The sequence below is a fragment of the Mycetomoellerius zeteki genome, unplaced genomic scaffold, assembly GCF_001594055.1.
Source record: "Mycetomoellerius zeteki isolate Tzet28-1 unplaced genomic scaffold, Tzet1.0 scaffold174, whole genome shotgun sequence".
Classification (NCBI taxonomy): Eukaryota; Metazoa; Arthropoda; class Insecta; order Hymenoptera; family Formicidae; genus Mycetomoellerius; species Mycetomoellerius zeteki.
The window spans coordinates 257,721-281,836 of NW_017256696.1; the positions used below are offsets into that span (position 1 = coordinate 257,721).

Genomic DNA, 24,116 nt, shown 5'->3' on the forward strand with positions numbered 1-24,116 from the left:
ATGATAATCGAGCAACAGAAGAAGATGTTTACTACAAATGCGCTGAGCTTTATAGTAATTAACAATTTTAGAAACAGTAGCGAAGGTACTGCGGAAAGAGGATTTTTCTTCTCGAAAAATAAAATCCTTGAGAGGATTTTTCTCCTCGAAGAATAAAATCTTTTAGAGGATCTTTTTTTTAAGAATAAAGTACTTTAGAGGATTTTTTTTCTCGATAAATAAAATCAAAATCCTATGATTTGATATAATTTTACATAATTCTATAAATTAAGGAAGGACGATTTCTATTATAAATGTACACGAATGGCTGGTATCTATATATTTCAACTGTAATATCATTATACAGAATAGCTATTTGAGCTCGAATTTATAATCACATATTCGATTAAAATTAATTAGATTTTTTAATTAAATCTTTCCTTCCTTGCATATATGTATTATAAAATAGTATAATGTGGAAAGAGATGGTATATCGATTATTAATCTAGAGTTACTTGAACCAGACTGTCTACGCGAATTCCATCTCTTAATCGTTAATTCAACTTCTTACCGGAAGCCGACCCCTTTTTATATAGAAGCATAATTAAACGCGTCATACCCCATACGCCAGTTACAAGCATTATTATATTTTAATGTCAGAGATCACGTTAATAGTTAGTCGCGGGAAAAAGAAAACGAGAAGAAAAAGAATTAGAGTGAAATGCAAAACATCGACAGACGGAGCTCTGTCACATCACATCGCTTCCAATAGTGACGACTGCATTCTCCATTAGATAACGAAGATCATGGGTCTTTAGAACTACGAGAAGAGTTAATGGCCATAACGAGACGTCCTGAACAAGACTTCAAAGGAACAAAGGGAAAAAGTATCCGAAGCAGCGGCTAATTAAGCGAAGCCGCCCCGTCCGGCGCACGGAAATTGCAACTAATAATACTGCTGTTGCTGTGCTGTTACATCGTAGTTTGATCGACTGAATTCATAATGATTCCTTGATACGATTCGAAGACGCTTGACCGCCTCCAGATCGCTCACGAGAATTCTGCTATGACAAAACGAATAATTGATGATCGGTTAGATGGGTATCGAAAACAAATCATCGTCATATTATTTATCATTAATGGCAAACAGAAAGAGTAATTTTTTTCTTTAATGATAAACGAAATGAACGATTTTATTGCAGTAAAAATTTAGCTGGATACAGAACTGAAAATAATTTTCTCAGACCATAAAAATAATAATTATGTAGGTATATATTGAAAAAAATGTACTAAATTTAGGTAAATATTTGTTTGAATAATACTAACTTAACATATATTTACGACGAATAAACAAAGAAAATAATAGTTAGAGCAAATTAACGGTTCTTGTATGAAATAAATACGTATAATATGTGTATATTTAGTAAACATTTAGCTAGTAGGTACTATTCAAGTACTATTCAAACAAATATTTATTAAAATTTAATATATTTTTTCTTATTAGGACACTTAAACTGGTTGCTAGAAAATCAAAGCTTTTTGCTAGCTAATGTTTTAGATACTTCAGCAAAAAATACGCTCCACTTGACGATTGTAGTGGTTGTGAGCATCATTTTATTTTTGTTTAATATTTGGTAAATAACAAGGATGAAATGATGCTCGCGTTGCGAACGCCAAGTAGAACATATCTAAAATTGTTCTTTCTCCATGCATCTTTGAAATAATCTTTGATAACTTTTTATTTATTTTTTGAAGCGAACAATGAATGAGAGAGTACTCTCTAAAACTTTTAGTAAAATCCAAAGAGTAAAATTTCACTCTTAAAGATTGAAAATTGAATCACTCTTTTTCAAGATTGACTTAATTTTCATTCTTTAAAGTGAGATTCTACTCCAAAAGAGAGTAGTTTTGTGTTAAGTTGTCGTTAAGCACACATTGTACGCTAAAATAATTTATTAAAACGAAATTATTATTTAAAACAAATCCTTGTAATATTTTGAACCTTCTTATCACTCATCCTGATAGATTATAAACGGAATCAAAGGAACTTTTGGATTATCAAAACAACTCGGCGGTTTTGTGCAATCGAAATTGCATGATGATGATCACACATGCGGGTAAACCATCGTAACGAAATAAGCTTGCAAATTACAATTTTACCTCAATTAGAAGAGATAGTGAAGGAGGCAACTTCTATGATGAATGAAAGACGTGTAGTCAAAATATTATCGGCAATACGATCGACAGCAGTCTCGCAAAGCCGTCGCATCTTCCCGCTCGATCTCGTGAATGTATTGCCTTGCTAACGCGACTACTAATTAGTAACAGTAATGTCACGGACATTTAACATGCTTGTCAGTCGGCTCACAAATCGCAAAACGTGCTGCAAGATACATGCAGCGGCCAGATTCAACGCTGGCCGGTCGCGGTGTCAACGGGTCAAAGGTCGTCAAAACTCTCTCGATAGCGAAGTAAATTGCAATGCTATGCTATGTAATACGGTAATAAACTACCAATTTTTAAAGTATATAGAAATTTACGTGGAAACGATTCATGATAGTCGCAAAATTTTGCAGAAAATCTCGCGATCGTAATGATAAGTCTCAAGACAAGTCCGATTACTCGTGCAATTCTGTAAAAAGAGATTATAAAGCGATTTGTAACACACCGTCGCGTGGAATTGGGAGATCTCGAGGTGGATTTGAGCGCGAGATGCATTGAATGCTTGCGCTTTATTCGCTCCGTTGATTTATTTCGCGAGAAGTTGCATGAGCTGCATCGTACTCGCCTGACATCGACCTTCGATCCTCGATCGCTGATGGATCGAGGGCACCGTGACGTGCCACGGCACGTTCGCACAAAGTGGCAAACACGTAGATATCATATATAATAAAAAAAAAATGCACGTTGCTTCTATTATTTCGCTTGCATTTGATAACTTCTTGGAACATAGTTATTCGCGATTTTACTTTTGAGCATTTTGCGATAGTAGCTATTACTCGAAACACGGCACGTTCCTTACAAGGTGCGAGAGATACCGCGTAATTATGTAAAATACCGTAATCAGTTAGACGGCAGGTGATACCGGTTCTCAGAAATAGGTTTCCAATCTGCGAGAACGGCTTATCCCTCTCAATACAGAAATATCCCTCGGTGTAATCCGGCCCCTTAGATTAGAAAACGAATATTAACATCGCCATCGCGTATGCAGTGAATCATGCTTTCCGTTAAATCGGGAGGTCTCTCTTATAGAATCCCGTTTGGATTAATCATAAATTTCCCTAGCTGCAAGTTCTTGGATAATTTACTTATAAATTTATTTATAAATTATCCATTTATTGATAAATGTTAAGATTCGTTCTACAATTTGAACTCAAATAATTCATGTCAAAACAAAGTACAATTATTTACTTTCTATGTGTTTCACGTTTTTATCCATCTTGCGCTCCGATCATCGTGTTTTTATTACAAATAGGCATCATAGATGGTGCCCCTCACCTTTTGCGTGCAGTATATCTTTTTCATTCAGCTCTTTGTAATTATCCGATTTATCATAAAGCAATCTTGTATATACGCAATCAAGCTATTATTGTTATTATTATTGACATTTTTCTAGCAAGCAACCAAGCAGGGATAAATGGAGGAAATGTTATTTCTTTTGCAGCGTCCCCGTCTTTGCCACCGTTGGGCGAAACAGCGTGGGACAGAGATCATGATCGTGATCGAAGCCGGGAGAGGAACCGGGAGCGCGAGAGGGTGCGGGAAAGGAGCGGCGAGAACGAGAGGGAACGTCAACAGGAAAGAGAACCCGCGATCAGGGAGAGGGAGGCGCGAGACCGGGAAAGGGACGTATCGGTCTGCATGATGGAACCACCCGAGTCTGTCTTCATTTCCCCTACTGCGGCCCTTCTCGCGTTGCAGAGGATAAAGGACGCTTCTCTGTAAGTATTATTATTCACCTGTTGCGTCTCCCACTTAGACAGGCGTGTCCGCGTTGCGTAAAGACGACGAGAGAACGCCGAGGAGAATAGCGAAGTTAAAGACTAGGTACAGCGTGATTGAGACGAGAGTGTGATAAAAGTTGATGATTAATTGATAATTGGTATTGCCGCCAGCGTAACACGTAACGATGTATGGATGTATGTTAAATAAGTCTGCACTGTGGATGGATAATGTGGGAATAATTTAATGTCCCGCTAGTGTCTCCAGTAATTCTAATTAAAGAAATTTTCTCTCGCGAATCGTATAGATCATCTAAGGGAGAATTCGCACATGTAAAACTTATATGTATATTGAAAGTACCATAGCCAATTTGAATAACGCAACAAAAATATTTCTGCACTGAGAAAAATGTTGTTTATTTGACCAAATTAATTTATTGTCTTTATTTCTCTCGTTGGATAATGTATGTATTTATACGTGTATAACATTTAAATTGTTGGGAATGAAGACATGCAGTAAACAATGCAGAACCATGCGTTTAAACTTATTAACTGTATATATATTGCCATGCGGAATACAAAGACTGACTTTATTATCGTTTTACAATCGGTCGAAAGCAGCAGGGTATCGCGAGTACTCATTCACGATGGTGATTCTTACGTATAGCCGTATTTCATCGAATGCATAAGTACGTCCAGGGTTAATAGGACAAGATCGTGCGCTCGCTGTAAATCTCGTTTAATTTGCTCTCGCCGCGCACCCGCGCGATTGTCGTTTCCATTGTGCCCGGGCTTCTCCCGCGATCCATCTAACATTATAGAAACCGTGTTCTGACACACACTAAGAAACATAGTAATCTCGTGACACCCGGCGCACGCTAACAAACCTCATTTTACACGTCCCGTCACGATTTCTTTCAAGCACGCGCCTAAGTAATTTCGACTCGCTCCTTTCGCCCAATTAGCGTGACGCCGATCCATTATACGCTCTTTGCAAATCAGCGTATCTATATGGCGCGTTGCGCACGAGCTTTGTTTGGCCCTTATCCTTGAAACGGATCTTTCAGTTGGTGGTTGAGTTTAGTTCGTTGGAAAAATTGATCGTTATCTAAAAATATGAAAAAACGCGTGAGAATCATTTTAAGCTTAAATTTATTCAAGAATTTAGTAAATATCTAGTAAGCGATTATACTGTTCTTAATTTGAATTTTATACGGTAATTTTTATCTTAACCCACGTATGATGAAGAAATAATTATAAATCGCATCCGATGTAAATTTGTTTTTTGTGTACATTTTTTATCTCTTTATACGTACGTTGAGCACATCTCAAGTCGAATACCTTATATACACAATGCGACTCCTAGTGCATCCATGTGTCGTGGATATTCTTTATGAAAAATCTGCGATGAATTCGCCGCATAGAAAAACATATCTTAAAATAAATTTCGTATTTAATTGGTTTATATTAGAGGTGTTCTGGCATAATTACATTTTGCATTAAATTAAATTTTTATTCTTCAAAGTCTTTTAAAAAGTACAACATTATAACTTGCACAAAATGATCCAGTAAATTTTGTAATAAATATATATCTCAGTCGCTTTTGTGTCTATTAAATTGTCACACGGAAAGAACAGTTTTGCTGAAGTATTTAAAAATTTAGACAGATACAGATTTGAAAGTTTTGTTGGAAAAATAATTATATAAAAATCTTAAGCATGATAATAATACTACAAAAAATTTTGATATTCTAGCTTAAATCTATTATAATTATTTTGATAGTCTAACAAAATTATTTTTAAATCCAGTATCTAGTTAGATTTTTAGATTCTTTAGCTAAACGTTCTTTCTGTATAAATTTATTATGTCTAGCTGATTAGTAGTTACAATTTTTTTATTATGTCACATTGACTTTTCTAACTTTTACTTAGTTGCACAGTTTAACTTTCAGTGAGTGACATTACATAAACGTTCCTGTCACATTTTGACAAATCAGGTTTTAACTTCTGTCTACAATAGGAAGCCGTCTATAGATTGCAACTGTGGAATATGCATGTTTTTACTTGTTAGCTTCATAGTTTTTTGTTTAAAATGCATTGCGATGTGTTTCTGCCACGTGGATCGCAAACGTGCGGTCTTCTCGCCGCTATAACGCGAGGGTTAACGGACTGTAACGTGTACAGCAAGATCGTTAGAAAAGTATGTTAGGAGGCAATATGCAGTTGTTAGTTCATATTGAAGTACAGCGAATAATTAATTTTCCATGGCGTTTATGTGTCGACAGAGAGAGAAACACGAATGAACAAAGACACATAGCTTGGTACTTTCTGAGGGGCGGATTGAGGTAGACGCAAGCCGGATTATCGCGACTGGAAACGGATTTATGTCAGTTCGCGCAACACGCCGTTCTAGTTTATAGCGCAAATGGTACGAGAGCCCTCATATAGCTTCGATGAAATACGGCGCGGGTAAGAACGCGTCAGTAGTATCGAGAGACGTCGTTTTATCTAGCCAGTTTAAAACTCCTCCAATTCTCGATCGCGGCCCGAATCGTAGATCAGTATCATTCCGTAATTTATTGTTCCGATATGAATTCATATTATATAAAATATTGCTATCAAGAATAACTTTATGTTAGAATAACTTTATACCAACGAGCCATTGCATTGATTTAATCAGCAAAATTATAATGATAACAAAATGAACACACTGTTAGATATCAATGGAGCAACCCAATCCTTTGAATTAAATAATATTTTGTCATTTTGAACTTCTATGTGTACCAAAATTAAATTACTTAGCTTCAAAGTAAACAACATATTAATATATGTACTTAATAAATAATAAACTAAATTTGAGAGAGAATCAAATTTAATACATTAATTTGTTCATATTTTAATTTTAATACGTTTCTTGAGTAAAATCGTTCATTATTTTAGTTAAATTAACGACATATTAAGTAGGAGCAGTGGCGGCCTAGAAATGATTAAATAGTTCAAATTGTGAGTATAAATATGAATTTAACAGTGCGGGGTGTGTAAGAGGCATTGAAAATTCAGGAAAAAATTGTGATTGAACGTGCGATCGTTTAAAAGCATCAAAATTTTCGATACTTATGTAATTCCTTCAGATCCCCGAGATTACCTCTCGGTGTTTATCTCGTTTCTTTCTTCATAAATGATTGGAGGGTAATATTTTGCACTGCGCCAAATTGACTGGTACAAATATGGCACGCCCTAAAAACGCGAACCTATCTATATTATTGCCACGTACGAGTTTCGTGGAAAAACAAGTCCTACCAGAATTCAGTGCGTCAAGTTGAGATTGATCGAGCCGGTCCGATATACTTTTCTTGTTTCCATCGATCGGTCCGGTGCCATTCGGCCGATTGCGCGCTTTCGACGAATCGCTCGGTTTTTCGAGTACTTACCGAGAAAGGCACTCCAGCTCGAAACGAAAACTTTGCATTACAAGTAACGTCGGAAATTGGTACACTTATCTAGATGAAAAAGCAGTACATTATCTGGGAAAATAAATTACACTGATTTTACAATAAAGAAAAACTCAAATTATACTAATTTAAACTTCAATTGTTAGAATAAATAATTTTACACTCTGTGATAAAAATTATCAATTTTAAACTTAAATTCTTATCCTTTTTAAGTTTCTTGTCTTTTTTAAGTATTTTTTTTCTTAATAAATTTTTATTTTTAATCAACATGGATATTTTAAGTCTTTGATATTACTTTTTAAATCGTCCTGTTACTTTTAGAATATGTTAGACAAACTTTTTTAATATAAAAATGACAATGTAATATTAATCCTTAAATAAACGCACAAAATCACACAGCGATCGTCACAAAGTGGCTCTGGATCTTTCCTCTCCTGAGGAAGTTAAAATATTGGATTGTTTGATTCGTCTTTTACTTGTGATACTATGACTACTTTTAGGTGGATTGGGATCCATCCAGGAGAAAGAAAAAGAAAAAGAAAAAGTAGCTCTGATCCTATGCGTTTACTTACGGGTTAAATTAGAATGAACTTGCAAATATTAAAAATTGAGCTATTATTAAATAGTTTATATTATATTATTTTAATAGTTCATATTATATTGTGAAGTACACAGCTGCTTGCTGTGTCTTTAAAGAACTGAGAGTTATTCCTTAGAAAAAGAAGGAGTGAGAGATCATCTGTCGCGCAATCGAGTCTACACGTTACAGCGCAAAACGATCGATGAAGACGTCTCTCGTCCATATAGGAATTGATATTGGTAACGACTGGAACGGCGAATTTTTTATCGCTCGTTTCCTCATCGTAATCAATGTCATCTCGGATGTATAGTGTATAGTTACGAGCGTCGGGCGCAAAAAGGCACGCGCGATCCCAGGACCGATCCTATCATAATTCGCGGCATGTTGCGTTACACCGTTTTATGAATCGTATTTGATTTCTTCTTAACAATATTACCTCGTATCTCTACAGTCGTTTCATTTTGAACGACTTTACTTGCCTTTAATCAAAAACTGGTCACTGAGTGAGTTCTTCGCTTATACCAAGAGAAAAGCTAATATAAGTCGGACATAATTGTCGCTAAACATTAATAAATTCTCAGAAGGTATAAAAATAAATTGTAATTAAAATGAGCCATGAAGAATTTTATTTAATTTGTTGAAGTTTATTACATATATCAATATGTAATATCACATATATTAATTTATCTTGTATTTTTCTCTCTACTTTATCTTCTAAATCTGCAAATACTGAATTATACTGCTTTATTTATAGTGATTTTATAAAATTTACTTACAAAGGATCTGTTTCGACTAAAATGAATTTTAAAAAAAAAGAAAAATATTGTGTTGAATGTTATAGTTTTATTAATGTAACTTTTTAAAGGCATACTATTTTTATTTCTATTTATTCATGAATGTTAGGATTAACTTTTGTGAATTTAACTATCTGATTATAGCGTGTTCCACAAACGTCCGGCGCTAGCAGCGGGTATCGGTTTAGGCGGCAGAGGAAACGCCGGCGTTGGTGGAAACGGTGGCAATTTAGGTGTCGATGGTGAATGCGGTGACGCGCTGAAGAGACGCAAAGTTCACAGATGCGACGTTGCTGGCTGCGACAAAGTTTACACGAAGAGTTCGCACCTAAAAGCGCACAAGAGGACTCATACTGGTAAGTTAATTAATTGCGAGAATACATGGTGTTTTATTAATTTTGCGGAATAGTGTTAAATAATATTTTGTGCAATTTTTCCTCTAAACAAATTAGACATCTATATTTTCGTGTCAAGTTTAATTTCTTTCAAAAATAATATAATATATTTTTTTATTGCGTACTGTTTCACAAAAAAAACTGAAGTATGCGAAAAATTTTAGTGGACTATAAAAATAATTATGTAGGCCATTGAATTAAACTGATTGCTAGAATGTCTTTTTGCAAGCATCATCATATTTAAGCGTCCTATTCATTATTTTAATGGTGTAACAAATTATTTTCAGATCTGTATTTAGTTAAATATTCAGATACTTCAACAAAACCGTTCTTTCCGTGTTTGCATTCATTTGTTTCTATCAAGTATTCTATTCAAATGTTAACTCCAGAATGCTATTGATATGTAAATTGTACGTACAAATGAGCGAGGTTATTGAGCCCTATGCTTTCAGTGGTCATTAGAAAGTCTGTTCTGATGATAAACTAATCTGCTAAAAGCTAGGATAGATGGAGATAAGTTTAAAAATTTTAGCCGTTATCAGTTCAAATTTTTTCTGATCTGTAGTTTATAACAGAAACATTATTGTAACAGAAAGCGTGATAAATGATTTCAATTTTTAAACAGTTTTGTGTTATTACTTTGTGTTGTTACATATTTTATTTAAGTGTTATGAGGAAATATACACAATTGGGCTGCATATTTTATACTACTTTGAAATTAAATTTTATGGTGCGCTTATTCTTTCTTTTCTTTTGACTTAATAATTAGGTTATTTGTTTAGATTAAGAATATTTCATCATTAAAAGTGTAAAATGTATGAAAAACTTGTGTTACTTAATTAAGAGTAGCCTATTTTTTGTACGTAAAATTTTCGTATCGATAGCAATATTATATCACTCAATAACGATATTATTCTAAGATTAATTATTGTACATTATGGAAGGTAAGAACTCTCTTTGGTCAGGAATTCACGGACGAAAGATACCGCTATGTCGAATACACCACTGGAATTGCAAATAAAAAAATTAAATTACGTAGCATCGTTGTATCATAAATCTCTCCTTTCCATGGTTAAAAAGCTATAGATAACTATTGGAACTTCAGTTGGGAAAGCTAATCAAGATGAAATAAATCAATCGATTCAAAGAAACAAACGCACTACGTTCTTGATGATCACTATGTGCGATTGACTCACGTGCGTACGTCAGCGATCGTTGGATCGCGCATTTCATCATTTTAACGTCAATACCTTCTCTCCCATACGCGGTTTTCTTGTATGTGGTTTATCCTATTGTTTTCAATATTGAATGTCTATAGTAAATGTCCAAAGGTGCGGTCCATTTGACGCTACAAATGCTTCGAAGCATTTGGTGGCCAATCGAAAGAAATAATTTTACTAATTGGCCAGTGAAAAAATGCTTCGAACTATCTGTAGCATCAAATGGATCATAACTATAGATTTGTAATAGTAAGGCATTGGCTTGATGTGTATCAACGTTCACATTTTGCTTTCCTTTTTCTTAATGAAGTTAAGAAAAGGCCCAGAATTACAAATCTTAAGATGACCTTACATGATCAATAATATTGTTAGTATTAATAAATACTGATAATATTACTAATCGTGTGCGGTTAATATTGATCGATGTAGAATACTGATGATGATCTGGATTTTGATTTTCGAGCATCAGTATTGCTTTAGAATCCACGTCACAGTACAATAGATAATGTATGTAAAATTAAAGTAAAATATATTATCAATAATACTGATCGTATAAGGTTAAAATATTAATACACACTGTCTAGTAGTAGTATCACTGATGCAATATTACTGATCAGTATTATTGACCGTGCAGAGTCACCCTTAAACAACACTATATACAGGATCTATGCAGGACACTCGAAATCAATGAACGCATAGCATTTGGGAAATACGTTAACGAGAAAGAATTTAATTGCGAGGACAGCGCCTTGTCGTTATTGCATGCGACTACGTATAAGCTATATAGGATTGCATTCAACAAAGCAGTATGATGTGAGCTTTTGAAGTGAACGAACAAACTCTTTTTCTGCTCACATTAGAAGAAATTTCGCTACCTAGAAATTTGGAATCGTTATCTCTATCTTCCCACGTTAAATCAGTGCAAAACTCGCATCTTATTATCAAATATCGTAAGTTCGTCGATAATAATGCTTAAGTTGATCATACAGTAGCTGACAACTTGTCGCCCAGCTGTGTCAAGTAGTCGACGGCAAATCGTTAGTCATCGAACATTCCTTCAGTATCTACGAGACCGAGACCGCCGCGCTTTTCTCGAACGAGACGTTCGAATTGAACATGGTAACCGTTCACAGTAGCTGCTCGCCGTGAGATTTACGAGTTACGAGATCATGAAATTGCCATCCAATTACTATAAAAAGGCAATTTTCAAAATCAATTCTTCGCACGAATTATTTAATTGTAAACGAAATTTCTGATTTTGTTATCAAATCGGTTAATGACAGTCGTCGATTCAATCACGCGTTAGTTTACCGAGTTTTGCAAATTTATATCGGGAACGCTGTGACTCTTCTGCATGCTGTAGGATGCAACAGATAAGAGGCACACACGGCTTGGCGCCGTGCTATCCTCCGCCAGGATTTTTCGCGCGCGTGATCCGCGGCCCGTGGAGGTCAGAGGTCGTCGGCATTCGCACGCTAGGATTCACGACCGTGGAGCCTCGCGGAAATTCGATACCGTTCCGCGACGTCGCCGAGGAGGTGCCTCTGTCCAGCAGCGGGAGTGAAGGGGTAAGAAGGGGAGGGAGAAGAAAAGATTCGCACTTTTATCCGCTCTCGTATACGGGCGCCCCGCGTATACATACAACCCCGGCCATTTATTACCGCGTCACGAGAGAACTTGGAGGAGGTCGCGCCGTTCCACGCGTTCTGTTCCATTCCGTTCCGTTCCTGACCGTGTGGATATGCACGACGTGGCGCGGCGGCGGCAATGGTGGTTGCTTTAGGAATTTCCGGTGGATAGGTACCTTCGTGAAGGCATCGCCGCCGTCTGGCGAGGGGCACAGGCGGCGAGGAGAGAGGGCGTGGTCGTGAGGATCTTTTGTCTGGTCCATGGTTCAAGCGAGAACGCGGCGCGATCGCGGTGCTCAACCCGGAGACTCGCTTATAGAAATCCCCGAGGCTTTCGTTTTCTCTTATCAGGTTGGCCGCCGTAACTTTGTACATATCTTTTGAAGAGCAAACGAATGTTTATTTTCTTTTTAATCGAAGATTAGACATCGTGAATTCTATGCTCTAACAAAATTATGATAATTTACTATCACAATATGCGATCTCTTTACTAAAAATGTCTAATAGCTTATCATAAAAATCATAGTTTTAAAATTCTACTATGTTTTATTACTACGCAGGAAAAACGGTTTTGTTGAAGTATTTAAAAATTCACAGCTGGATACAAATTTGAGAATATTTTTATTTTGAATCGTCAAAATAATTACGTAGGACGCTTGAACTGATTGCTAAATTATTGCAACTTTTTGTTGCATTACTCATAATGCTCGAATGTTCTACATATTTATTCTACTTATTTGGTAGTCCAACAGAATTATTTTTAGATCTATATGTATCTAAATTTTTAGATATTTCAACAAAATCGTCCTTTCTATCCAAGTTTCGTCTTTCCAGCAAGTAGCTTAAGCGTCCTACGTAATTATTTTGACAATCCAATAAAAATATTTTTAGATCTGTATCCAAATTTTTAGATATTTTAGTAAAACCGTTCTTCTTGTTAAAAACAATGAAATTTTAAAACTGCGATTTCTGTGATAAACTATTCAACATTTTTAGTAAAAAGGTCGCATATGGTGATATTAATTTATCATAATTTTGTTAGAATAGAGAATTTACGATATCTTGTATTATCTATTTTGTTTTATTTCTTGATATGAAGTGAAATTGAAATCGAGTTGGTCACGTTTTGCGCTAATTATTGTAAGTGCGCTGAAGATTACAGATCAAAGACCGAAGTTACTATTTTGTTGTCCTACCTCACGAAAATTCCGCGTACCATCTTGCTGCTTCAGTTTCTTTCCACTCCGGTTCTGCGAAGAGAAACTCGCTTCGTAGACATCGAAACATGCTTCGCGCATTAGGATACCATTATGGTGGACGGTTTTACGAAATCCCTGGTGCGCAGATCGGCTGGTAAACAAAAGGCCATTACTTGACATACCCAGACCTCGTTGTGTATGTCGTATTCACCTCGCTTCGACTAATAATTGTTTCGACGACTGGCGTGCAACGCCCGTTTCTAGCGAATCGTGCCGTCTATCTGTCATTCTAACACCATTGAGATATCCTTATTGAGGTGGATATCGCCTGGATGTGGGAAATGCCAATTCATTGATTACTGTCATTTCTACCATTCCGCATAACTCGTTCGTAAATCGCGCGATCATGATTATCGTTGCCAAGCCGGCGGGAGTGACCATAAAATTACCTCGCTTTGAGGAATAATGGGCCCAGTTCTCAAAGACTCATGATTTCAACAGATTTTGCGCACTAAATATTGCGGTTCGCTCATTTCGCTATGTTTTACGAGTGTTGCATTCTATCGCGATATTTTTCAACTTAACAATTATTGACTAATCAAATAATAGTAGCAAAAAAAATATACTCTTACAAACATGATCGAATGTCATTTTTGTCATTTTTGTTTCACAATCCTTAAAAAAATTATCCTTTTTTGATCAGTTTTGATGATTTTGATTAAACGAAATGACTAAATCCAAAATAAAAAAAATTTCTTCTTTAAACTTCGATCACCAAGACTGTCTTAACTTTAAATATTCTCTGTAGAAGATTTTCTTTGTCATTTACAAAAACGACATAACTCAAAATGTGTCATTCTTATAGAAGGTATCATGATTTCTTTAAAAATCTTCAGAACAATACTGCTATTTGGCGGACGGATTGTGAAGTTAAATTAGTTTTTGATGATTAATAGAGTAATCTTTACCTAACTTATTCATAGTAATAACTCGAAAATTACATTTTATGAGTTGCGTAGGTATGTGATATACTTAATATCGTTTCCTTTTGAAATAAGAAAATGATATATTCTGTTAAATTAATGATTATGGATTTTTAATTATGACATATAGGACTCTTTTCGATAATAGCGGGTTAAGGGGCAAAATATATTATCAGCAATATTAATTGCTTCAGCGAGAGTCGTAACTGAATGTTGTTCATATTACGCGCCTCGTTGACGACGTAACGGAATAATAAGAACCTAATATTACTTTTAATATCGATAAATATAGCAGTGTACCTGATGCACGCTGTTGCGTGTAACGAGAGCTGCATTACAGGTAGAGAATCATAGCTCATTATGAGCGCACGGTAAATCGCCCTTGCACGATTATATGGTGAGAGATGTTTCCTACGCCCATTAGCGTACACATAAAATTCCTTATCTACTTGTGAGAAATCGCATAGCAACATGTGTATCTACAGGTATCTCTAATTATCGCATTTCCCTCGGCTGAGGATGATTCCACGTGAGTTAAGAAATGCTTGCCGCGCTTCTTTTAAATACATCGTTATTTTTTATGCCAGAATTTTCCGCGAGCACGATTTTGATTGACTCGGAAGAATTTTTAACGAGGTATAATTAAATGAGAGCCATATAAATTTAAGTTTATTTATAATTAACTTTATATATATATATATATATAAGCTGTTACCGCGCAAGCGTGGGAAACGCTTGAACAACACACAAATTTTGCATTCAGGAAGTTACTAATAGCGCATTCTGTCTACTATTGTTTAAATCTCAACGTAAATAATAAACTGTAATACAATTAAATTTTATTAAGCTCCTTACGATTATTATATAATACTTAATTCATCAATTACCTACATATTGACTGCTTGTCACAGTTATATTGTTCAAAAAAATTGTCACAGTTATATTGTTTCTAAAAAATATCGGTTCAAACTTAACACTATGGAGTATCTATATTGTTCTCACTGTGTTGGTGTTAAATTAACATCAATATGGTGTGTAACACTATGTGTTTTAAATCCACACCCCCCCCATGTTGGTCTTAATTTAAAATCAACATGATGAGAATTATACAGACACCGTATAGGTGTTAAATTCACACTGGGGACATTCATTCAACATTTTTTTAATGCATTTAAGGCACACTATTATTGAGTGCTTTCCAATTGTAAAACCACTACACTTTCATGCACACAGCGACACAAATTGTGTTTCAATTGCCGTTAACTGTGTAAGTTTGTGTTTTGTAGTGATAATTACATGTTATTAATTGCAGTGACTATAAATGAGATTGGAGGACGTTAGATAGCTGACATTTTTACTTTTGCTAATGCTATTAATCGTTGCAGCATCATTTTTTCCGTGTATTAATTCCGTTCTATTTAAAAACTAGTCTGTTCATAATTACTGTTATGCCAAAATCAAATCAAGCATGATTCTTCATAACGTATTAGAACAAAAGTATTTAATTGATCGAAAAAGATAAAGAGGATCACCGCTGAGAATCACTGTGCGTAACTATCGGAATATAGGCTCGGTGTCAGCCGACTAGCGTGATCCTTGATAGACAGGAGGAGGTTTGGTGAGATCTCGTGTATTAATTAAGGCGAATTAGCCTTGGCGTAAGCTGGACAACGTCGACTGATCGATTCCGTGTATCGAAGGATACGCCGATGATCGCAGGCAGTCCTCTCTGTGGATTTCTCTACGGAGTGGTAGTGCTTCGAGTACCCTGTTATTAACAATGCACGTATGCACTAATGCCGAAGGCTGCGATTACCTCTGGTGGGTTAACGATTTCTTGACGAGCATGCTCCTCCGCATTGTTCTCGTTGGTCGTTGCAAATCTCTCGTGTTGCTCTCTTTTCTACAAATAATTTCCCATAATCTTAACCTCGGTATGTTCAGCCAGCATCACTTTTATAGTCGATACTTTGCTTCATACTTCATTCGTGATCGAATTTAGGAAGAATGATTTCACAAATTACGTTAATTGTATCAATTAAAGTGGTTAATTTTACATTATGATTTAATATAATTGAAAGTTTGGGATATGCACAAAGTAAATCCACAACTTTACAACCATAAACTCCGATTTCAGAGAGAAAAAAAGAAAGAAAATGAGATTTTATTTAAAATAAATCTAATAAATTAAAAAATCTAGTAAATATATGAACTTGTATATAATATGCAATTGTAACTTCTTTTTTTGTATTTTTATGGTATTAAAGAAAAGGATTCGCGTTACTTTCCGATGAGAGAAGCAAATTCAATTGTGTGCCAAAAGCGAAATGAATTATTCGAGGCATGTATAATTTCAAGGTGCGTAGGAGACCCTCAGCATCTCATTACAACCTCGAACTGACATCACGTGAACATTGCATCCGCGAACGACACGCTATACTCTTTTTTTTTTAACGTTCTAGTCGAGAGAGCTGTTAGTTCGCTCCTCATTACCAGCACGCATCGTGTCGCTCAACCATGCGTCCTAGCAACTTTCTCACATGCTGTGATGTGATAATTATATGCTTCGTGCTGCAAATGTCTCGAAGCGTACAGCTTCGTTAACCGATAGTTAACGGCGGATCTGAAAAACATATTGTATGTATGTATAAGCTGCTCCTAATTTATATGTTCAACGATGTTGTAACATGGTACGGTAAATATTATGCAATACGACATAAATAGTATTAATTTTCTTCACGAAGAAAATTAACGCGTTCATATAAAACACTGGCATATGTCCGCATTATTGTGTAGCTTAATACGCTAGATAACATCTTGTTTGTACATCACTCGTTGCGATATGATATAATATAAAGAAGAGTGAGGGAATTATTACGAACACGGGGTAAACGCGAACGATATTGTTGCAGTATATTAGAGTAGTGATAACCTCTCACTTTTCGCATCCATTCGTAGTCTGACATACGCTTAGTACTGCATTATAACAAGTGACTGCACATGCCGTTTAAAGTAAATACTATTACATGTTTTTGATGCTTTTGGTGTAGGAGAGAATGATTTATCAATTATAGAAATCTTTATATATTCAAAGGATATTGGCTTTAAACTACAATTAACTAATTATAATTTATATTATTAATATAAACTGTAATTTTGAATAAAAGATCGATTCGGCATTGCTCTACATGGCTGCTGATAATTCTGAATCGTAAAGATCTACTCTTACAATACTGATTTAAAAGTTACACTTTGCGTGACTGCGATAGATTTGTCTCAAGATGGATGAACTCGTTTCTGTATCCTGAAGTACCACAAAAGACGCGGTATGTTATTATGCGACAATTAAATAACGTCTTTGCTTATTTTCCAACACGCGTGACAAATGAATCGTAATGCATTTGCATTATAAAAAAATATATTGCTACGAAATTAATGAATTTATCGCTTCATTAGATACGCTATAAGATATAAGAATATAAGTTGCGAAAAAGGACCTGATATGTATCTGTATAAAATAAAATGAGAGTAAAGTATAAAACACATTGCGCTCAGGTGTGTGTAATTATTGATATGAGAAATAATTATGTAAGATGCTCAAAAACTGGTTACTAGAATGTTGAAATTTTTTCGCAGCACTTAAGCGTTCTGTAATTATTTTGATGATCCAACAAAATTATTTTCAGATTTGTATCTATTCTCTAAATTCTTTGGGGTGGAATTTAATTCTAAAGAGTGGAAAATTGATCCAGTCTTGAAAAAGGGTGTCTCAATTTTCAATTTTTAAGAGTGAGATTTAGTCTAAAACTTTTAGAAAGTAGCTAAATTTTTAGATATTATACTTTAACATAATCATACTTTCTACGTATGTCCCTTATTCTTTAAATTATCTTTTTTTCGTTTTTTACTTATTCTCCCTTCGCTGCAAACGGATGTGTATGGCTGTGAGAGCGATACTACGATCGGCTAATCTCGCGATTAAGCAACGTATCAAGAAGAAAGGGAGGTCGAACGCGAGGGTAGGTACCGCGTTATAATCTACAGCGCAATAAACGCGCGGAGCCGCGCGGAAAAATGCGATCGAAATGCATTAATAATGGGAGAACTAATGCGACCCTCGTCCGTTGCCCATCGGCCGATATTACGTGCACACGGCTCGTAAATGGACTAATTACTCAAGATTACGTAACAACCGTGAGCGCGCGGCACCTTCCTTCACATCGTCATTAGTCGTTTCGCGTATCCTCGGCACGTTGCGGAATAATATTCGCCCGATGGGCGTCGAGACGTTTAAGACGGCCGATTTAGATCTATCGTGAAGAGATAGAAAGAGAAAGACCACCATCCACGCGCCTCGCTAAAACTCGATCCTTTCCAATCGACGCAAATCGAGAGATCGGGGAAAACAGCTTTTGCCATTCCCCTGGGTCGCGCGTCTCTAATTACCCTGACTTTCAGGCTTGCCTCGTTAATTACCATTCGGTAATTAGACTCGCGATGTCGGAAAGGTGACGTTAATATTCCAGGATGACTGGTTTTCTTTCTGCGTCTAACCGCGGTACTACGGTTGTTACAGACAATGCGAACGTCAGCTGTAAACGACGGCAATCCGTTTTCCGCGAGATATGTGCGTGTTACTCTATTATTTTAGTACAATGGAATAAATCGCATTGAAAGATAGAACGCGTTTTTTGTAGACAAAAAATGACTCTTTGTTGCGTATCTAGCTGCTCCATCTACGAAGTCATCGCGAAGATATACCGAAAGCGCAATTTCTCGTTAAAACGATCTCACGGGCGATCGTTTCCTTCTTCGTGTACTGCAATAATTAAAACGTCCGATTTATAAAGATTAATCGTCCCTAATGCGTAATAATAAATGTGCGTTAATTCTGCCTCGTTTCGCGGTTGGGGAACTGCGACTTGGCTCACGCCCCACGACGCGATAATTGTTCCGATCGTGCCTTAACACCGGCCATTTACAAGGGCAAATACCAAATTAAGGGTTAAGCATCGATCCCGCTTCCCTCCTCGCCCGACCGATCCTCGCGATAATAACACTCCTTGTCTTGACCCGCTGTGACTTACGACCCTGCAGCTAGCTGAGACTAACCCGCTCGAGCCTCATCGCGCGGAGATTCGCGGACAGATGCGCAGATATATCGATCAAACCGCGACGTTTTCCACGAGATCAGACCCGAAGAAAGACGAGCACGTCGTCGCCTTCGTCGCTGAACCGACTGGGCTATTATCCGAGTTCAACCGGCTGCAGATTTAATGAGATCGCGAACCGGCCGTCTGATCGTAACGTTCGATTCGCCAGTCCATCTTCGTCTCGTGTTGCACGAAACGGATGAACTTGATGGCGATTACGTCACCGCCTTACAACCGAGCCGTATCCGTAATATATCTGGAGCAATTCCTCATTCCGTCTTTCGATTTCGTTTCTTCTTATTTCTTCCGTAAGTCACACGATGTCTAATCGTTTTTCACAGCATAGCATGGCATAGCGAATATAGAATCGAAATGACTTTAATATAAGTAACTCTGATCGGTATTCGTGGATCCAGTGAACAATTTTTTCAACTATGTTGTGAAAAATTGTTTATTAATAATTTTCGCGACCTTACATGATTTTAAGTTATATAATTATTCCTCACAGATTTTGACCTTTAAAATGACAAAAATCAATTATGTAACTTTAAACAAAGTTACATTAATTTAAAGTATAGGTTCTGGACTCGCAAATATTAGTTAAGGTTTCAGAGCAAATATCGATTAGAATTAAACAGTAAATTAATTTTTAATCCTTAAACTGCAGGAACAACACACTTGGTATCCCCAAATAATTTGATTGCTTATAACTTTTATATTTTGTCCGCAAAATTAACATTCTTAGAATATACATTGCATTTTATTCACAGCTAAATGACGAATTATATTATGTATAAAAATAACACAAATATGATATAATATACATACATATATTTTGTCAAGTTTATTTTATGAATTTTTCAAACATTTTTTAGGGTGCTAATTAGAGCTTTTATATTTTTATATCGTTTTTACATCGTTTATTAATGAATATCTTTTAATTTAACCAAACATCATTTAATAATTTTCAATTTCTTTAAGTTGCATGTTATAATATGCATTTTAGATCATGTTAAACAAATCCAAAATACAAAGCTTATAAGGTTACAAAAATTATTGCCAGAAATCAGGAGGTGGAGGAAGCAGTTCCATAGGTATCAATTTGAAGGTAGTCGTATGCATCCGTTCGCAAAATGTTTTGGTGCAGAAAATAGTGCTTTTGGAGGTGCAGTAGCAATTGTTGCAGCCATCAAAGTATCGTTTTCCCGGTATACATTTTCGTTCCGGCGCTATATAAATAAAATGATGAAAATGATGAAAACAAAATTATTAATTTCTATAACTATATATCTCACTTGAGCATAATTTAAATGATTGATTAATAATATTTATCATATTTGTAAGCATAAGAAATGTTAGTTACTCACCTTGCGTCGTAGCTGAAATCAAACCGACGATGCTAATGATTATAAGTATCACAAATATCTGCTGGTATTTGGATGTCATGGTTTTAGAACTTCATATGATTCAAACACTTCGAGCGTCGACTCCTTTTTGACAGAGCCAGACATGACGAGATCTTTATATAAGGTTCCTCGTTTACGTATTTCGTGCGTGACTTTGACGTCTGGACTGTTTTCTTTTTATGGCTATCTTTTTTTCTCACGAGTAGATTGGGCTGCGCCGAGTGGCTATAAGACACGCTTGAAAAGTCAAACGCTCATTCAAATAGAGTTTAGAAACAATGTAAGCGATGACGCTACATCAGATTATCGCATATATGTATGAGTGCTTCATTAGCATCTAACTGTTTAAATGCGCATTGAACTGATATAGTTTTCGTGGAATCTTGAAGGTGCTCGAATTTGTCATATATTGCACATAGTTAAAACAAAATGAATTATCATGTTATTCATAATGCTTTTGAATATTTAATTTTTATTTTTTTATTTACGGATTATAGATAGAAAATAAAATCACTACACTGAAAAAATTTTTTTTACTCTAAGTAATTTGTTTCTTCAATAGTTTCAAGTAAACAAATTGCTTATATAGAATTAGAAAATTTTTTTTTATCAACATCAAAAGAGTTGAATTTGTATGATATTTTAATAATTATTTTCACACTTTGTATGCAATGCAAGGATTAATGTAAGTTTCTTGACTGGCAAACGGACAATAGCTTTTTTTATAAATATATATTGCATAATATAACTTGCGCATTGTGATCATTATCATAATTAACGATATAATAATACCTGATATTATATTTTATAACAAGCTGTTTTATTGATAAAAAATGTCGAAGTCAATATGTTGATAGAATCAAAATTACTATTTTCGATGCAAACAACTTTATTTATCGATCCAAAATTAGTGTAATAGATAAAAAATACGATATTTATATACGATAAAAAATATATGATATCTCAGAGCGAAAAATTATTAATTTCTTGAAAATGTAATACATATAAAAATCAAAATAAATACACACATACACACACACAAATATATATATACATATATATATACATATATGTATATATATTAGTATATATAAAATTTTTATTATAAAAAATGAAAACAAAATTTCGATGTATCTTTTTTATTATTTGAAAATTTATGTTGTACTGAAGCTTATCGATGGAGAGGTTGAAACGCTAGACTTTAGCATAGCCATCAGTATAACAATTACATCTCTCTACATTGTAGCGAAGTATTTTTATTTACATAATCCTGGAATCTCTGGATATTTAGTTTATTCACATAAACATGGTGGAGGCTTAAGGATTACGCTATCACCACACCATCTAGAAGTGCATAACCACGCAGATGCAAACATATCACAAAGACATGTATTACATCCGTTATAATAGGAAAAACTGTATTCACATGTGGCCAACTGTGCAACTGTGAAAGACAGATATTTTGACATTATTTTTACATGCTGTGTTAGGTGTCATCAAAAAGATATCAGAAAAATAATTTATAAAAAAGAAATAAAGATTTACCTGATTTTCCTTGAATTAAAGTGACCAATGTGATCATCACGATCATCAACGTTAAAACGGTGTATTTACGTGACATTTTATTCTGTTTGCCTAACACTTCGTTATGTAACGAAAAATTTGATTCGAGTATAATTTTTCTACTGAAGCAAGCCGAATACGACGAGAGATTTTATATTTCGTTGCACAAGATGTATGATTATCGATATGATAAATACGATAAAAGCGTATTGTTTTATCGATAAAAGGAATTATTATCAATATATAATCAAATTAAAATTTTTGTTTACTTTGAACTGAATTTTCTTTGAATTGAAGTGGATCATAAATTGTTCTTCTATCTTATCTTGATTTAAAGCAAGTGTGAAAATAACAAATAAAAAAATAAAACGTTTCAAGACGAACAAGTACTATGTTATCAATGCTATAATGTACATTGTCGCATGATTGATTATGCATCGATACATAACATTTCGATGATTATTTAATAGTTTAATACAAATTTGTTTTTATACAATAGAAAGTATGTATATATCTAACTTCTACCTTTAATGTCTGACTTTCTTCACGCGATATAAATGCAGATTAGGATATAAGTTTTGCAATATTATCTATATTGTTAACAGTATACAGCACATGCAAAACTCGTATGAATAAATATAAAATTTATGGTATATGTATTTCTAAAACAGAAGATGTAAATATGAAAACATGAAATTTATGTTGTCATAAAATGCTTAAAGATATGGATTTTGTTTATGCTAAATATACGCGGATAACAAATGTCTACGTTAATATTCCAATGTGATTGACAAATTTTTTAATCGGTTTAGCTTCGAGAAACGCAATTTTTTTCTTTAAATAATAAAGATATTAACATGTCTGTTAATATCGACATTAGTCTATCTTATCGTCAAGATATTCTCATAGTATTATTTATCTGTTACAGGCGAGAAGCCATATCAGTGCACGTGGGAAGGTTGCACGTGGAAATTCGCACGATCGGACGAGCTGACGCGGCACTATCGCAAACACACGGGCCAAAAGCCGTTCAAGTGCCATCTCTGTCAGCGATCGTTTTCGCGGAGCGACCACTTGTCGCTCCACATGAAGAGGCACTGATGGCGAGGACCATCTAGAGTCGCGCCGATGTGAGAGAAAGCGCACGCCGATCTGCGGGAGGAAATAGAGGAAAGCCGGAGAACGGTCCTCGGTAATCGGATAGTGATCCTGAGCAATCCTAGACGAGAAACGACGATATTTCTTACATTTGGGACCTGAAGAGCCATGCCACGTGTCGGCCCGTTTCGAACTTTAGGTCGGACCGACCGGCCGGGCAGGCAGCAACTAGGAAAAAGAGAAAATAAATCGATGAAGCAAACAAATCGCGTTTATTAGATTTAGCGCTTAACCGCGAGCTAAGTAATCGCGGCGATCGACTTTGGTCGGCTGATTCTCTCGGTGCTGTCTCTCGCAAGCCTTTCCGACGGGATCTCTGCGGAAAAGAAAGGCCACAACTGCGATAATTGAGCCGATGTCGGAGTTACGATGGTCGAATAATTGCGAGGGAAGATAATCAATTGTCAGGTTTTAACAAAGGCGTGTTTCACGACTTTGAGGGAGGAATGATCCGCTTGTGCGATCGAGATCGCCTACAGATTCGGCACGATGAGACGTATCGTTACGTATATCCGTTCTCTTCTGTGTTTCTAGCCAATTTTTACTCGTTCGATTTTCCAGTTTGTTTTCTTTTATATATATATATATATACATTTAATTAAGGCCAGCTCAACTAGTCTAGAGCACCATATATCGTATGTATCGCGAAGAAGAGAGCCAGTATAA

The 24,116-nt window shown here is 35.4% G+C and overlaps 3 protein-coding genes across 3 annotated transcripts; 1 reads left to right on the forward strand and 2 right to left on the reverse strand.

The window, feature by feature from the left end:
- Window positions 1-23,890, forward strand: LOC108721447 (Krueppel-like factor 7). Its single transcript, XM_018445998.1, has 4 exons — window positions 1-85; window positions 3,644-3,920; window positions 8,890-9,101; window positions 23,221-23,890. Exons 1-4 carry the CDS (start codon window positions 1-3, stop codon window positions 23,391-23,393), a joined length of 747 nt encoding a protein of 248 aa, XP_018301500.1. The 3' UTR covers window positions 23,394-23,890.
- On the reverse strand, window positions 20,246-21,138 carry LOC108721489 (serine protease inhibitor 3). Its single transcript, XM_018446046.1, has 2 exons — window positions 20,691-21,138; window positions 20,246-20,552 (listed from the first exon to the last, which is right to left on the reverse strand). Exons 1-2 carry the CDS (start codon window positions 20,767-20,769, stop codon window positions 20,377-20,379), a joined length of 255 nt encoding a protein of 84 aa, XP_018301548.1. The 5' UTR covers window positions 20,770-21,138; the 3' UTR covers window positions 20,246-20,376.
- LOC108721490 (uncharacterized) lies at window positions 21,858-22,457 on the reverse strand. The gene is made up of 2 exons (XM_018446047.1): window positions 22,275-22,457; window positions 21,858-22,173 (listed from the first exon to the last, which is right to left on the reverse strand). Exons 1-2 carry the CDS (start codon window positions 22,348-22,350, stop codon window positions 22,022-22,024), a joined length of 228 nt encoding a protein of 75 aa, XP_018301549.1. The 5' UTR covers window positions 22,351-22,457; the 3' UTR covers window positions 21,858-22,021.
- Window positions 23,891-24,116: the final 226 nt, after the last annotated feature.